The sequence below is a fragment of the Rana temporaria genome, chromosome 2 (genome assembly GCF_905171775.1).
Source record: "Rana temporaria chromosome 2, aRanTem1.1, whole genome shotgun sequence".
Lineage (NCBI taxonomy): Eukaryota > Metazoa > Chordata > Amphibia > Anura > Ranidae > Rana > Rana temporaria.
This window is the reverse complement of record NC_053490.1, coordinates 532,414,388-532,430,960: the sequence shown is the minus strand read 5'-3', so window position 1 is coordinate 532,430,960 and position 16,573 is coordinate 532,414,388. Positions and strand designations below refer to the sequence as shown.

At 49.3% G+C, this 16,573-nt stretch overlaps 1 protein-coding gene across 1 annotated transcript; it reads left to right on the top strand.

Annotated features, from left to right (window-relative positions):
- The first annotated feature begins 823 nt into the window (after window positions 1-823).
- On the top strand, window positions 824-16,068 carry LOC120928059 (cystatin-A-like). The gene is made up of 3 exons (XM_040339136.1): window positions 824-961; window positions 14,470-14,571; window positions 15,357-16,068. The coding sequence occupies exons 1-3, from the start codon at window positions 881-883 to the stop codon at window positions 15,483-15,485; spliced, it is 312 nt and encodes a 103-aa protein (XP_040195070.1). The 5' UTR covers window positions 824-880; the 3' UTR covers window positions 15,486-16,068.
- The last annotated feature ends 505 nt before the right edge of the window (window positions 16,069-16,573 follow it).

Sequence of the window (16,573 nt, the reverse complement as noted above, 5' to 3'; positions counted from 1 at the left end):
GAATTATGCTGGATGTAATGTTATATAATTGTTTTAGGGTGAATCTCCACTTTAATCTCACACAACTGGGTGGGCTCAGGTTGCAATGCTCTGTGCCCCAAGCCCACCCTTTTTTTGAGCCAATTAGAGCCCCAGGCTCTAATCATGTGCTTAAAAAGAAATAAAAAACATTGAAATCCTTGCGTCCGGTGCCCCACATGTAGATTAGGGGCTCATGTCCTCCTCCCTGCTTACCCCTGTCCTCAGCCCCTCCCCTGCTGACCTTCCATCCTTTGCGCTGCTGACCCTCTGTACATTGTACCAGATTCTGAGAGCTCCAGTTTTTGTAAATCTCCCTCCCTAGGTGTGTTACGTCGACGACATCTTTCTTTTCTTGTTTTCCGAGCCGCAAAGATGAATGTACAGAATATTGCTGAGCCATGTTCAGGTTGTGTGTGTGAAAATGTCATTGTCTAGACACACCCATAGGCGTGGAATGTCAGCTCCAGGCTACGTAACGTTCTATACAATATATAAATATTTATGGACAATTCCTGATTCTTGTCAGACTGCATCCACCTCGTCAAGCGTGCTAAAATGCGTGCCACCCCCAAACCCCCTCCATGGATCTGCAGGCTCATACCATTCCAATGGTTGGGTGGGTGGTGGGGGGGGGGGGGTTATACAAAAAAAAAGGGCATTTTCTGGGCACAGACTTTGTTGCAGCAATCATAAGATTTAACATGTGTCATTTTCAAAGCATTTCTGCTGAGAATGGTACAGGGTGTAGTCCTTGTTGGGCACCCCCCGCCCCTCTCTGTGGAATGGTACGGCCCTTTTAGGTGTATAAGCCCAGGTACTGGCTGGTTTGCATCAGTCTGCTGCTGAGAACTTTGCAACAATGAGTTGTGGAGGTCCGCGACTTGGGGGGACAAGTCCAGGCAGGACACCTACTAAGGAAGAACAAGCCATCCTCGACAAGGTAAGTGGTTGGGGAACCAATCCTAAAGGGCTTGATCACCGCCGGTATGTCGATCTGCATTGGGACGCTGAGAAAACAATTGTTCTCTGTGTGTCCTGTTCACACCATACAAGTGTGTTGGGGGTGTATTGCGTGTCTGCAGTTTTATGCCACGCACAAAAATGTTTTACAATGTGTGTCAGCATTGAATTAACTAAAGGTTTTCTTTTTCTCACTTTAACCACTTAAGGACCGGACCAATATGCTGCTAAATGACCCGAGGGGTTTTTACAATTCGGCACTGCGTCGCTTTAAGAGACAATTGCGCGGTCGTGCGACGTGGCTCCCAAACAAAATTGGCGTCCTTTTTCCACCCACAAATAGAGCTTTCTTTTGGTGGTATTTGATCACCTCTGCAGTTTTTATTTTTTGCGCTATAAACAAAAATAGAGCGACAATTTTGAAAAAAATTCAATATTTTTTACTTTTTGCTATAATAAATATCCCTCAAAAATATATAAAAACATTTTTTTTCCCCTCAGTTTAGGCGATACGTATTCCTCTACATATATTTGGTAAAAAAAATCGCAATAAGCGTTTATCGATTGGTTTGCGCAAAATTTATAGTGTTTACAAAATAGGGGATAGTTTTATTATTATTTTTTTTTTTTTTTTACTACTAATGGCGGCGATCAGCGATTTTTTTCGTGACTGCGACATTATGGCGGACACTTTGGACAATTTTGACACATTTTTGGGACCATTGTCATTTTCACAGCAGAAAATGCATTTAAATTGCATTGTTTATTGTGAAAATGACAGTTGCAGTTTGGGAGTTAACCACAGGGGGCGCTGTAGTAGTTAGTGTTCACTTAGTGTGTGTTTACAACTGTAGGGGGGTGTGGCTGTAGGACTGACATCATCGATCGAGTCTCCCTATAAAAGGGATCACACGATCGATGCAGCCGCCACAGTGAAGCACGGGGAAGCCGTGTTTACATACGGCTCTCCCCGTTCTTCAGCTCTGGGGAGCGATCGCGATAGGGCGGCTATAAATGAATAGCCGCGCCGTGGTCCCGGATCGTTCCCCGCGGGTTACCGACCGCCGCATGTACCGGGGGGGGGGGGGGTCCCGATCGTTCCCGCGGAAAGACGGGGACGTACATGTACGCCCATATGCCTGTACGTGCCATTCTGTGGACGTACATATACATGCGGCGGGCCTTAACCGGTTAAATAACAAACATGTCATACTTACCTCCACTGTGCAGCTAGTTTTGCACAGAGTGGCCCCCAACATCCTCTTCTAGGGTCCCTCGGTGGCTCTTGCGGCTCCACCCCACATTAGATAACCCCCTTGGAGAAGCTCTCTCCCAAGGGGGGGGTTACCTTGCGGGGCGCGCTCCTGAGTCACACACTCGGCATCCATAGACGCCCGCGTCATTGGATTTGATTGACAGCAGCGGGAGCCAATGGCTGCGCTGCTATCAATCTATCCAATCAAAGCCGGGACTCCGTGGAGAGGACGGCAGCGGGGATGCGCAGAGGAAATGAACGGGCTCTGGTAAGTAAAATGGGATGGGGGGTGGTGATTGCCACGTGTTTTTTCACCTTAATGCAGGTGAAAAAACACAAACTTTTGCAACCCCTTTAACTAAAGTATTTATTTTTATTTTTTTGTCTTTAACTCTTTGAGATCCATGCTATAGCTGAATGATGGCTACAGCGCGGACCTACATTGCCAGGAGGCCGTCAATAGACATCCTCCCCTTTGCACACTTCCCGCGCGCCCCCTGTGATCACAGAGTCAATGAGACCCCGGCCCCTTACCATGTGATCAGCTGTCAGCCAATGACAGCTGATCACGTGATGTAAACAGAAGCTCAGTAATAGTTATTTTTTTCTCTTCACACTGACAGCGTAAGGAGAAAAAAAAAACAGATCACTGGCTTCTGTGCAAGGGACATCTGTCCCGAAGAGAAAGAGACACAGGCACCATATCTGTGCCCACCAGTACTGCCTGCCAGTGCATAACAGTGCCACCTATCAATGCCCACGAGTGCCACCTATCAATGCCCACCAGTGCCACCTATCAATGCCCACCAGTGGCGCCTATCAATGCCCACCAGTGGCGCCTATCAATGCCCACCAGTGCATAACAGTGCCACCTATCAATGCCCACGAGTGCCACCTATCAATGCCCACCAGTGGTGCCTATCGATGCCCACCAGTGGTACCAATCCAGGGCCGATCCGCCCTATAGGCTCACTATGCAAGCCGCTTAGGGCCCCGCAAAGCTGCAGAGGGCCCCCCCAAATTACTAGAGGCCCCGCCTGGTGAAAAGTCATTTTCGGCCCCTCACCCCGCTTCTCAACTGGCTGGCTGCATGGGAGAAGAGGTAAGAAGTCAGCACCGCCCGCTTCTCACTTTAATGTGACATGTCACTGTCGGCAGCGTCCCTCCCCCCAGCTTTTCAACTTTTTTTGAGACATGTCATTTTGCTTAGGGCCCCAGGGAGGTCAGGATCGGCACTGTACTCATCAGTGCCACCTAGCAGTGCCATCCATCAGTGCCCATCACTGCCATCCATCAGTGCCCATCACTGCCACCTATTAGTGTCCAACACTGCTAGCTATCAGTGCCACCTATTAGTGCCACCTATCAATGCCCACCACTGGCGCCTATCAATGCCCACCAGTGGTGCCAATCAGTGCCACCTAGCAGTGCCATACATCAGTGCCATCCATCAGTGCCCAACACTACTAGCTATCAGCGCTACCTATTAGTGCCACTTCTCAGTGCCCACCAATGGCACCTATCAATGCCCACCACTGGCGCCTATCAAAGCCCACCAGTGGTGCCAATCAGTGCCACCTAGCAGTGCCATCCATCAGTGCCATACATCAGTGCCCAACACTGCTAGCTATCAGCGCTACCTATTAGTGCCACTTCTCACTGCCCACCAATGGCACCTATCAATGCCCACCACTGGCGCTTATCAATGCCCACCAGTGGAGCTAATCAGTGCCACCTAGCAGTGCCATACATCAGTGCCAACCATCATTGCCCAATACTGCTAGCTATCAGCGCTACCTATTAGTGCCACTTCTCAGTGCCCACCAATGGCACCTATCAATCCCTTTCGGTGCCACCTCTCAGTGTCACCTATCAGTACCCATCAGTGCCACCTTATCAGTGCCGCTTTATCGGTGCCCATCAGTGCAACCTCATCAGAGTACATCAATGAAAGAGAAAAATTACCTGTTTGCAACATTTTATAACAAAATATAAAACGGTTTTGTATATATATTTATTTTTTTAATTCAGGCTTTTTTTTTTTTAATTTTAACAAAAAATAAAAACCGCAGAGGTGATCAAATACCACCAAAAGAAAAGCTCTATTTGTGGGAAAAAAATGATAAAAATATCATTTGGGTACAGCGTTGTACGACCACGCAATTGTCATTCAAAGAGTGAGAGCGCTGAAAGCTAAAAATTGGTCTGGGCAGGAGGGGGGTTTAAGTGCCCGGTAAGCAAGTGGTTAAATAAAAAAATTGTCATACCCCTGAAATTTTCCACATTTTGTCATGTTACAACAACCAAAAACTTAAACATGTCCGATCCTGTGTACGCGGCTTTAGAGAACCTTAGTGAACAAACAGCATCATGAAGGCCAAGGAACACCCCAGACAGGTCAGGGATAAAGTTGTGGAGAAGTATAAAGCAGGGTTAGGTTATAAAAAAAATCTCCCAAGCTTTGATCATCTCACGGAGCTTCTGTTCAATCCATCATCGGAAAATGGAAAGAGTATGGCACAACTGCAAACCTACCAAGACATGGCTGCCCACCTAAACTGACCGGGCCGGGCAAGGAGAGCATTCATCAGAGAAGCAGCCAAGAGGCCCATGGTAACTCTGGAGGAGCTGCAGAGATCCACAGCTCAGGGGGGAGAATCTGTCCACAGGACAACTATTAGTGGTCTCTCCACAAATCTGCCCTTTATGGAAAAGTGACGAGAAGAAAGACATTGGTGAAAGAAAGACATAAGAAAACCTATTTGCAGTTTGTGAGAAGCCATGTGGGGGAGGGGACACAGCAAACATGTGGAAGAAGGTGCTCTGGTCACATGACACCAAAATTCATCTTTTTGGCCTAAAAGCAAAACGCTATATGTGGGGGGAAACTAACACTGCACATCACCCTGAACACACCATCCCCACTGTGAAACATGGTGGTGGCAGCATCATGTGGTGGGGATGCTTTTCTTCAGCAGGGACAGGGAAGCTGGTCAGAGTTGATGGGAAGATGGATGGAAACAAATACAGGACAATCTTAGAAGAAAACCTGTTAGAGTCTGCAAAAGACTTGAGACTGGGGTGGAGGTTCACCTTCCAGCAGGACAACGACCCTAAACATACAGCCAGAGCTACAATGGAATGGTTTACATCAAAGCCTATTCATGTGTTAGAATGGCCCAGTCACAGTCCAGACCTAAATCACATTGAGAATCTGTGGCAAGACCTGAAAATTGCTGATCACAGACGCTCTCCATCCAATCTGACAGAGCTTGAGATATTTTACAAAGAAGAAGAATGGGCAGAAATGTCCCTCTCTAGATGTGCAAAGCTGGTAGAGACATCATCAAAAAGACTTGTAGAGAAAGGGGGTTCTACAAAGTATTGACTCCGGGGGGCGCCATACAAATGCCCCCCCCCCACACTTTTCACATATTTATTTGTAAAAAATGTTGAAAAACATTTATAATTTTCCTTCCACTTCACAATTATGTGACACTTTGTGTTGGTCCATCACATAAAATCTCAATAAAATACATTTACGTTTTTGGGTGTAACATGAGAAAATGTCAAAAAATTTCAAGGGGTATGAATACTTTTTTCAAGGCGCTGTATCTAGCCACCCTGAGTGATGAGAACCTCCAGGCTGGTGGGACAGAGATGGATGATTAGATTCTGATCCTTGCAATAGTCGGGTGATTCCTGCCTTGCTGGGTGGAGGGAAAAGGGTGCGTTTGGCACTCAGATCTCATTACCATATGGAGGTGTAAAACTTCCCGGGGAAGGTCCCTGGCTGTGGGAACAATTCTCCTCGGAAGGTTTCATCACCTGGAACAGGTTGTTACTTGCTGCTAATTATTATATCATTAAACTGTATCGACTAAATACACCTGAGCACCATAAAACGTATTATACTATATACACTAAGGGCCAGATTCACAAAGAGATACGACGGTGTATCTACAGATACACCATCGTATCTCTGACTTACACTGGTCCTATCTATGCGCCTGATTCATAGAATCAGTTACGCATAGATAGGGCTAGATCCGACAGTGTTACACTGTCAAATCTTTTTTTCAATTTAAAAATGGCGCCCGGGGCGTTCCCGCTGATTTACGATAAATAATATGTAAATCAGCGAGATACGCAAATTCACGAACGTACGCGGACCCGTCGCAGTGTTCTTGCGTCGTTTCCGTAGCGGTTTTCCGTCGTATACTTACCCCTTCTTTTATCAGGCGCAGCCAATGTTAAGTATAGCCGGCGTTCCCGCGTCGAATTTGAATTTTCCTACGTCGTTTGCGTACGCCGATTCACGAACACGCGCGTCGCAAGTCCCGCTCACGTCGCAACCACTGACGTCAGTGGGAGCAATGCACGCCGGGAAATTCCCCGGACGACGCATGCGCATTTAAATCGGCGCGGGAACGCGCCTGATTTAAATATGATACTCCCCTAGCCGCGGAATTTGAATTCCGCTGGGGGATTTAGGATCCGACGTCGCAAGTTTGGAGGTAAGTGGTTTGTGAATTAGCCACTTGCCTCCTAAACTTGCGGGAGCGGATCTTAATTCACGTAGATCGAGCGGATCTATAGATCTGCTGAGCTACGTGAATCTGGCCCTATATTGTCAAAAGTATTGGGACACCTGCCTTTACACGCACATGAACTGTAAATGACATCCCAGTCTTCGTCCGTAGGGTTCAATATTGAGTTGGCCCCGCCCCTTTGCATCTTCTGGGAAGGCCGTCGACAAGGTTTAGGATGTTTAGAATGTTTGACCATTCTTCCAGAGGCACATTTGTGAGGTCAGGCACTAATATTGGACGAGAAGTTCTGGCTCACAGTCTCCGCTATAATTCATCCCAAAGGTGTTCTATTGGGTTGAGGTCAGGACTCTGACCTCAACAAGGCATTTTCCTCCACACAACTGCCGCTCACTGGATATTTTCTCCTTTTCCCACCATTCTCTTTTAACCCGAGAGATTGTGCGTGAAAATCCCAGTAGATCAGTGTAACGGTCACCACCGTTTACGACCTTCCATCAACTACGACAGCTTATCTGACACTCCAACCAACAGGACCCGATCCATCCCATTTCCCAGAATAAGACGAGACACAGCTCTGTGCTTTCTGGTTTCAAATGCAAGACATCTTTAATGGCTAGTTTCAGTCTTATATACAGTACAACAGGTTACAGAAATCATAGGAACAATCAAACGCTCCACCCCCCTCATCACACCATGGGGGGCTTCAATCACATTCTTTTACATAATGATATTCAGAGTTAATTATCCCCCAGACGTTACGTCTCCGACAAGTACATTCCACACATAAACAGTATACATAATGAGAGGTCTAGGAGCCAGGCTGACTCTCAGTTTCAATCCACAGAAGCAGTCTTAGTTAGCATCTCAACAACCTCACACAATTCAGAGTTAATTATCCCCCAGACGTTACGTCTCCGACAAGTACATTCCACACATAAACAGTATACATAATGAGAGGTCTAGGAGCCAGGCTGACTCTCAGTTTCAATCCACAGAAGCAGTCTTAGTTAGCATCTCAACAGCCTCACACAATGGAAGGCCTTTCAAGAGCCAGGCTCATTTAACATGTCACTAGCCAGGGCTAATCATTGAAAAGAGTCATTATTGACCGGTAGGGTCACAATATTCTTTACAGACATTAAAGGATATATGGTAGATTGCTGTCCATGTTGAAACAATCCAATATATGTCTCTTTAGTTCCTGGCTCAATCTGTGCCCAAAAGTGACTCCTGTTACAATCAGCAATTTTTTTAAATACTCAGACCAGCCATAGTTGCCAACATTGTAAAAAAAAAATATTTTTTGCATGTAGGCGGAATATTATTATAATTAGGGGGCGGGTCATTTGTTTGTAGGTGTGCAAAGAAAATTGGGCGTGGTTTAAGTGTCCGCCCGTCCGTGTCCCCAGCAGCGGAGCCCTCCTTACATTAGAGTCTCCATCAGCGGAGCCCTCCTTACATTAGTGTCCCCGGCAGCAGAGCTCTCCTTACATTAGTGTCCCCATCAGCAGAGCCCTCCTTACATTAGTGTCCCCATCAGCGGAGCCCTCCTTACATTAGTGTCCCCATCAGCAGAGCCCTCCTTACATTAGTGTCCGCGGCAGCGGAGCCCTCCTTACATTAGTGTCCCCATCAGCGGAGCCCTCCTTACATTAGTGTCCCCATCAGCGGAGCCCTCCTTACATTAGTGTCACCATCAGCGGAGCCCTCCTTACATTAGTGTCCCCATCAGCGGGGCCCTCCTTACATTAGTGTCCCCATCAGCGGGGCCCTCCTTACATTAGTGTCCCCATCAGCAGAGCCCTCCTTACATTAGTGTCCGCGGCAGCGGAGCTCTCCTTACATTAGTGTCACCATCAGCGGAGCCCTCCTTACATTAGTGTCCCCATCAGCGGAGCCCTCCTTATATTAGTGTCCCCGGCAGCGGAGCCCTCCTTACATTAGTGTCCCCATCAGCGGAGCCCTCCTTACATTAGTGTCCCCGGCAGCGGAGCCCTCCTTATATTAGTGTCCCTGGCAGCGGAGCCCTCCTTACATTAGTGTCCCCATCAGCGGAGCCCTCCTTACATTAGTGTCCCCATCAGCGGGGCCCTCCTTACATTAGTGTCCCTGGCAGCGGAGCCCTCCTTACATTAGTGTCCCCATCAGCGGGGCCCTCCTTACATTAGTGTCCCCGGCAGTGGAGCCCTCCTTACATTAGTGTCCCCGGCAGTGGAGCCCTCCTTACATTAGTGTCCCCATCAGCAGAGCCCTCCTTACATTAGTGTCCGCGGCAGCGGAGCTCTCCTTACATTAGTGTCACCATCAGCGGAGCCCTCCTTACATTAGTGTCCCCATCAGCGGAGCCCTCCTTATATTAGTGTCCCTGGCAGCGGAGCCCTCCTTACATTAGTGTCCCCAGCAGCGGAGCCCTCCTTACATTAGTGTCACCATCAGCGGAGCCCTCCTTACATTAGTGTCCCCATCAGCGGAGCCCTCCTTATATTAGTGTCCCTGGCAGCGGAGCCCTCCTTACATTAGTGTCCCCAGCAGCGGAGCCCTCCTTACATTAGTGTCCCCATCAGAGGAGCCCTCCTTATATTAGTGTCCCTGGCAGCGGAGCCCTCCTTACATTAGTGTCCCCATCAGCGGAGCCCTCCTTATATTAGTGTCCCCAGCAGCGGAGCCCTCCTTACATTAGTGTCCCCATCAGCGGAGCCCTCCTTATATTAGTGTCCCTGGCAGCGGAGCCCTCCTTACATTAGTGTCCCTATCAGCGGAGCCCTCCTTACATTAGTGTCCCCGGCAGCGGAGCTCTCCTTACATTAGTGTCATCAGCGGAGCCCTCCTTACATTAGTGTCCCCATCAGCAGAGCCCTCCTTACATTAGTGTCCCAATCAGCGGAGCCCTCCTTACATTAGTGTCCCCGGCAGCTGAGCCCTCCTTACATTAGTGTCCCCATCAGCGGAGCCCTCCTTACATTAGTGTCCCCATCAGCGGAGCCCTCCTTACATTAGTGTCCCCATCAGCGGAGCCCTCCTTACATTAGTGTCCCCATCAGCGGAGCCCTCCTTACATTAGTGTCCACGGCAGCGGAGCCCTCCTTACATTAGTGTCCCCGGCAGCGGAGCCCTCCTTACATTAGTGTCCCCGGCAGCGGAGCCCTCCTTGCATTAGTATCCCGGCAGCGGAGCCCTCTTTACATTAGTGTCCCCGGCAGCGGAGCTCTCCTTACATTAGTGTCCCCATCAGCGGAGCTCTCCTTACATTAGTGTCCCCATCAGCGGAGCCCTCCTTACATTAGTGTCCCCGGCAGCGGAGCCCTCCTTACATTAGTGTCCCCATCAGCGGAGCCCTCCTTACATTAGTGTCCCCATCAGCAGAGCCCTCCTTACATTAGTGTCCGCGGCAGCGGAGCTCTCCTTACATTAGTGTCCCCATCAGCGGAGCCCTCCTTACATTAGTGTCCCTCTCAGCGGAGCCCTCCTTACATTAGTGTCCCCATCAGCGGAGCCCTCCTTACATTAGTGTCCCCGGCAGCGGAGCTCTCCTTACATTAGTGTCACCATCAGCGGAGCCCTCCTTACATTAGTGTCCCCATCAGCGGGGCCCTCCTTACATTAGTGTCCCCATCAGCAGAGCCCTCCTTATATTAGTGTCCCTGGCAGCTGAGCCCTCCTTACATTAGTGTCCCCATCAGCAGAGCCCTCCTTACATTAGTGTCCCCATCAGCGTTACCCTCCTTACATTAGTGTCCCCATCAGCGGAGCCCTTCTTACATTAGTGGCAACTGAGCCCCCCTTACATTAGTGTCCCCGGCAGCGGAGCCCTCCTTACATTAGTGTCCCCGGCAGCGGAGCCCTCCTTACATTAGTGTCCCCATCAGCGGGGCCCTCCTTACATTAGTGTCCCCATCAGCGGAGCCCTCCTTACATTAGTGTCCCCATCAGCGAAGCCCTCCTTACATTAGTGTCCCCATCAGCGGAGCCCTCCTTACATTAGTGTCCCCATCAGCGAAGCCCTCCTTACATTAGTGTCCCCATCAGCGGGGCCCTCCTTACATTAGTGTCCCCATCAGCGGAGCCCTCCTTACATTAGTGTCTCCATCAGCGGAGCCCTCCTTACATTAGTGTCTCCATCAGCGGAGCCCTCCTTACATTAGTGTCCCCATCAGCGGAGCTCTCCTTACATTAGTGTCCCCATCAGCGGAGCTCTCCTTACATTAGTGTCCCCATCAGCGGGGCCCTCCTTACATTAGTGTCCCTGGCAGCGAAGCCCTCCTTACATTAGTGTCCCCATCAGCGGAGCCCTCCTTATATTAGTGTCCCCATCAGCGGAGCCCTCCTTACATTAGTGTCCCCAGCAGCGGAGCCCTCCTTACATTAGTGTCCCCATCAGCGGAGCCCTCCTTACATTAGTGTCCCTGGCAGCGAAGCCCTCCTTACATTAGTGTCCCCATCAGCGGAGCCCTCCTTATATTAGTGTCCCCATCAGCGGAGCCCTCCTTACATTAGTGTCCCCATCAGCGGAGCTCTCCTTACATTAGTGTCCCCGGCAGCGGAGCCCTCCTTACATTAGTGTCCCCATCAGCGGAGCTCTCCTTACATTAGTGTCCCTGGCAGCGAAGCCCTCCTTACATTAGTGTCCCCATCAGCGGAGCCCTCCTTACATTAGTGTCCCCATCAGCGGAGCTCTCCTTACATTAGTGTCCCCGGCAGCGGAGCTCTCCTTACATTAGTGTCCCCTTCAGCGGAGCCCTCCTTACATTAGTGTCCCCGGCAGCGGAGTTCTTCTTACATTAGTGTCCCCGGCAGTGGAGCCCTCCTTACATTAGTGTCCCCATCAGCGGAGCTCTCATTACATTAGTGTCCCTGGCAGCGAAGCCCTCCTTACATTAGTGTCCCCATCAGCAGAGCCCTCCTTACATTAGTGTCCCCATCAGCGGAGCTCTCCTTACATTAGTGTCCCCATCAGCGGGGCCCTCCTTACATTAGTGTCCCCATCAGCAGAGCCCTCCTTACATTAGTGTCCCCGGCAGCGGGGCTCTCCTTACATTAGTGTCCCCGGCAGCGGAGCCCTCCTTACATTAGTGTCCCCATCAGCGGAGCCCTCCTTACATTAGTGTCCCCGGCAGTGGAGCCCTCCTTACATTAGTGTCCCCGGCAGTGGAGCCCTCCTTACATTAGTGTCCCCATCAGCGGAGCCCTCCTTACATTAATGTCCCTGGCAGCGGAGCCCTCCTTACATTAGTGTCCCCGGCAGCGGAGCTCTCTTTACATTAGTGTCCCCGGCAGCGGAGTCCTCCTTACATTAGTGTCCCCATCAGCGGAGCCCTCCTTACATTAGTGTCCCCGGCAGTGGAGCCCTCCTTACATTAGTGTCCCCGGCAGTGGAGCCCTCCTTTTAATGTGTCTGTGCCCACCAGCGACGGCTACAGTTTCCAGCTTTCTTATGTGTTCAGTGGAGAGGGGAGGGGCCTCTGAGCCGTGCAACCAATCTGCTTCAGTGTACAAGAGAATTGTCTACTTGTACACTGTAGAGAGAAGCCGATTGGCTGCCCCTCCCCTCTCCACTGAACACACGGGGAAATAGTCCTCGTGGAGGCAGCCATCTTTTTGTAGCCCGCCAACCGTTTTTGCCTAAAACATTCCCAATTTCCTGGGACAAAGGCGAAATCCCGGGAATTTAAGCGGGATGAGCTCCGATTGGCATGAGGGTCCCAAAATCTGTATTGTCCTGGGAAAATCGGGACTGTTGGCAAGTATGGACCAGCCCGTCTGGCACCGTTAACCAGGCCATGTTCAAAATAACTTAAATCCCCTTTTTCTCCCCATTCTGATGCTCGGGTTTGAACTTCAGCAAGCCGTCTTCACCACATCTAGATGCCTAAATGCATTGAGTTGCTGTCATGTGATTGGCTGATTAGCAATTTGTGTTACCAAGCAATTGAACAGGTGTTCCTAATAAAGTGGCCAGTGAGTGTGTGTATATGTGTGTGTGTATATATATATATATATATATATATATATATATATATATATATATATATATATATATATAAATACAAATGAGTATTTAGTCATATTGGCCTGGATTCACGTAGCACTTACGCCGACGTATCTCGAGATACGCCGCGTAAGTGTAAAGATGCGCCGTCGTATCCGTGCGCTGTGCCCATAGAACTAGATACGCATGAAAATAGGCTTCTTACAAAAGATGTTACTTGCCTACGCCGGCGTATCTTGGGCGCATATTTACGCTGGAGGCATATGGGAAATTTGATTCCCATATGCAAATGAGTGAGATACGTTGATTCACGAACGTACTTGCGCCCGGCGCATTAATATACGCTGTTTACGTAAGTCGTACATCCGGCGTAAAGTTAAGCCTCATAAAGCAGGTGTAAGTCATGTTAAGGTATGGACCAGGGAACAGCCGTCGTATTTTACGTCGTTTACGTAGTAGTACGTGAATAGGGCTGGGCGTAGGTTACGTTCACGTCGTAGGCAGTGATTCGACGTATCTTATGGAGTATTTACTACGTGATTCTGACGCATGCGTACTGGGATGCGTCCATGGGACGGCGCATGTGCCGTTCGTTCAGGCCATCATTTGCATGGGGTCACGCTTCATTTAAATGGATCACGCCCACCTTCCACCTACTTTGAATTAGGCGGGCTTACGCAGAGGAATTTACGTTACGCCGGCGCAACGTTGGGAGCGAGTGCTTTGTGAATACTGGCCCGGATTCAAGTAGATTTGCGCATTTTTTAGGGAGGCGCAGGGCAACGTTTTTGCCCTGCGCCCCCACAAATTTACTGCGCTGCCCTTGATTCACGGAGCAGTAGCTCCGTAAATTGCGTGGGCGCGCCGGCAAAATGCCCGCCGTAAGCGCGCGCAATTTAAATGATCCTGTAGAGGGCGGGAATAATTTAAATTAGGCGCGTTCCCACGCCGAGCGTAGAGCACATGCTCCGTCGGGAAACTTTCCCGACGTGCATTGCGGCAAATGACGTTGCAAGGACGTCATTTGCTTCAAAGTGAACGTGAATGGCGTCCAGCGCCATTCACGATTCACTTACGCAAACTACGTAAATTTCAAATTTCGCGACGCGGGAACGACGGGTATACGTAACATTAGCTGCCCCTGCTAATAGCAGGGGCAGCCTTACGCGAAAACCGCCGTACGGAAACAACGTAAATTGCGTACGCAGGGCTCGCGCAATGTTGTGAATCAGCGTTAGTATGCAATTTGCATACTATACGCTGAGCACAACGGGAACGCCACCTAGCGGCCATCGCAAGAATGCAGCCTAAGATATGCGGGCATAAGAGCCTTATGCCGCGCATATCTTAGGCTGCAGTCGGCGTAACGAGGTTCCTGAATCAGGAGCATTCGTTACGCCGGGGCAAGTAAGCAATTGCGCTGTGTAACTTATGGTTACACAGGCGCAATTGCTTCTTGAATCCAGGCCACTGTGCTCGCCGCTCTGCTATACGTCGGCATAGCGTATATTCGATATGCTACGCCGGCATAACTATGCGCCGCTCTATGAGAATCCGGGCCTATATATTTAGAGGTATATCTATTTTGAATGGTCTTAGTCTATAGGTTAGACTTGTGTCTTTTTTCAACCTTGCCTACTATGTAACTATGTATATCGGTCTTTCCAAACTTGACGCACTTTGTTTGTTTTCAGGTGAAAGATCAATTTGTGAAGCAGTCCGGGACGAACCCCAGCGTATTTAAGGCCGTCCTCGTCAGTACTCAGGTTGTTGCCGGAACAAATTACTTTTTCAAGGTAATGTTGGTTTTTATGCAACATTGTCACCATTCTGTACCAGAGGAGCTTATCCTCTAATATACTATTATTCTTATTATCCTCCAATGGATTATTATTATTCTCTAATGTCCCCTCATATTTTTGCTTGTTTTCATAAACCTTTTTACATCTGTCATGATCCAGCCAGGGGGACCGAAAATTTAGATCAGGGGTCTCCAAACTTTCTAAACAAAGGACCAGTTTACGGTCTTTCCGACTTTAGTGGGTCCGGAGTGTGGCCAGTGGAAGTAAAAAATACCCCAGTGTCAGTGGGAGTAAAAAAAATACATAGAGCTAGATTCAGGTACCCTTTACGTCGGCGTATCTATAGATACGCCGCGTAAGTTGAAAGATGCGCCGTCGTATCTATGCGCGCTATTCAGGGAACTAGATACGCCTGAAATCGTGCTTCATCGGACCGACGTAAGTCTTAGTACGCCGTCGTATCTTGGGGTGCACATTTACGCTGGCCGCTAGGGGCACTTCCGTAGATTTACGCGTAGAATATGTAAATGAGCTACATACGCCGATTCACGAACGTACTTGCGCCCGCTACGCCGTTTACGTAAGGCTTACGTCCGGCATACAGTTATCCCTGCTATATGAGGCGCAGCCAATGTTAAGGTATGGACGTCGGAACAGCCGTCGAATTTTACGTCGTTTACGTAAGTGGTACGTGAATGGGGCTGTGCGTATATCAGTGAAAATACAAAATTTAAGGTGTAATTTGTTTCTAATGAACGTTCTTTTTCTGATCTTCGCAGGTTGAGACTGGAGCTAACGCTTACAGCCACGTTAAAGTGTTCGTACCTATGCCTCAAAAAAACGAAGGACCGTCTTTGACGGCATTGCAGCTGAATAAGACAAAGGAGGATAAACTGTTTTATTTCTAAGATGGAGACGACGACGACAATGAATTGTATCCCGGATGTTCCTTCTGTATCCAAAATTGTCCTGCAATCCTCTTCAACTCTCCTTTTTGCCAGTTCCTTCAATCCCTTCCCCCTCATTCCCATGGTGTCCTGGCACCTCGGAGCTACAAAAGGCAAATTTACTTCTGCTATGTCTTCATTTCAAGTAAAATTCCCTGTTATCTGTATGTGGGGCTGGATTTACGATCAGAAAAGGCAGGCTTGAGCCTATAGGTTGTTGGGGTAAGCTGGTCCAAACAAACTATTTCCGTTTGAAATTGATACCGCTTGAATGCCTCAATCTGTTATCCCAGCTGACTGGACAGAGTGTTTGCAGGTACTGGTTGGGTTGAATACTGGCTCATCGGACACATTGAGGCAGAGGCGGCTCTTTAATTAGATGATTGCCTAAGGCCTCACAATCACAGGGGCCTTGTGGCCGCCTAACTTACCCAATGCATTACCCCAATTTTGAGGGACAGGGGGCCTAAACGCTGATGTGCTCAGGCAGCGTTAGGAGCCCTGACGCAGGAGCTGGGTCGCCGGTGATCTGACGATATGGTTCCGGCTAACGAGCTGGTTACTGTAAGGACTGCGCAGGCCCAATCCTTGCCGACGGAAATCTCCGAACCTCGGCCGGCATCCAGGGCGACGTGGAATTTGAGGAAAGTGGCCAGTCGGCCTCACGTCCTCGCTTCGCTCGGATGGTCTTGCTGCGCTCGCTCGGCCTCCTGGCTCTTTTTTTAACATCCTCCAATCCACAGGGATGTTAAAGAATGAGCGTGGATGCCGCCAGAGGTTCGGAGATTTCCGTCGGCAAGGATTGCGTCTGCGCAGTCCTTACAGGAACCAGCTCGTTAGGGGAACCTTAAAGTCACCGGCGTCCCTACCAACCAACCAGTAAATATCGGTGACACCACCCCTTGTGACTTCAATGACCCAGCATGCCCTCAGTCAATGACGTCACAAGGGGGTGGGTTCATCAGATGACATCCCCCGCCCCGTAATTAGTAAAGAGCAGGATCTGGGGGCCACCTTGTTAACCACTTCATTACTGGGCACTTAAACCC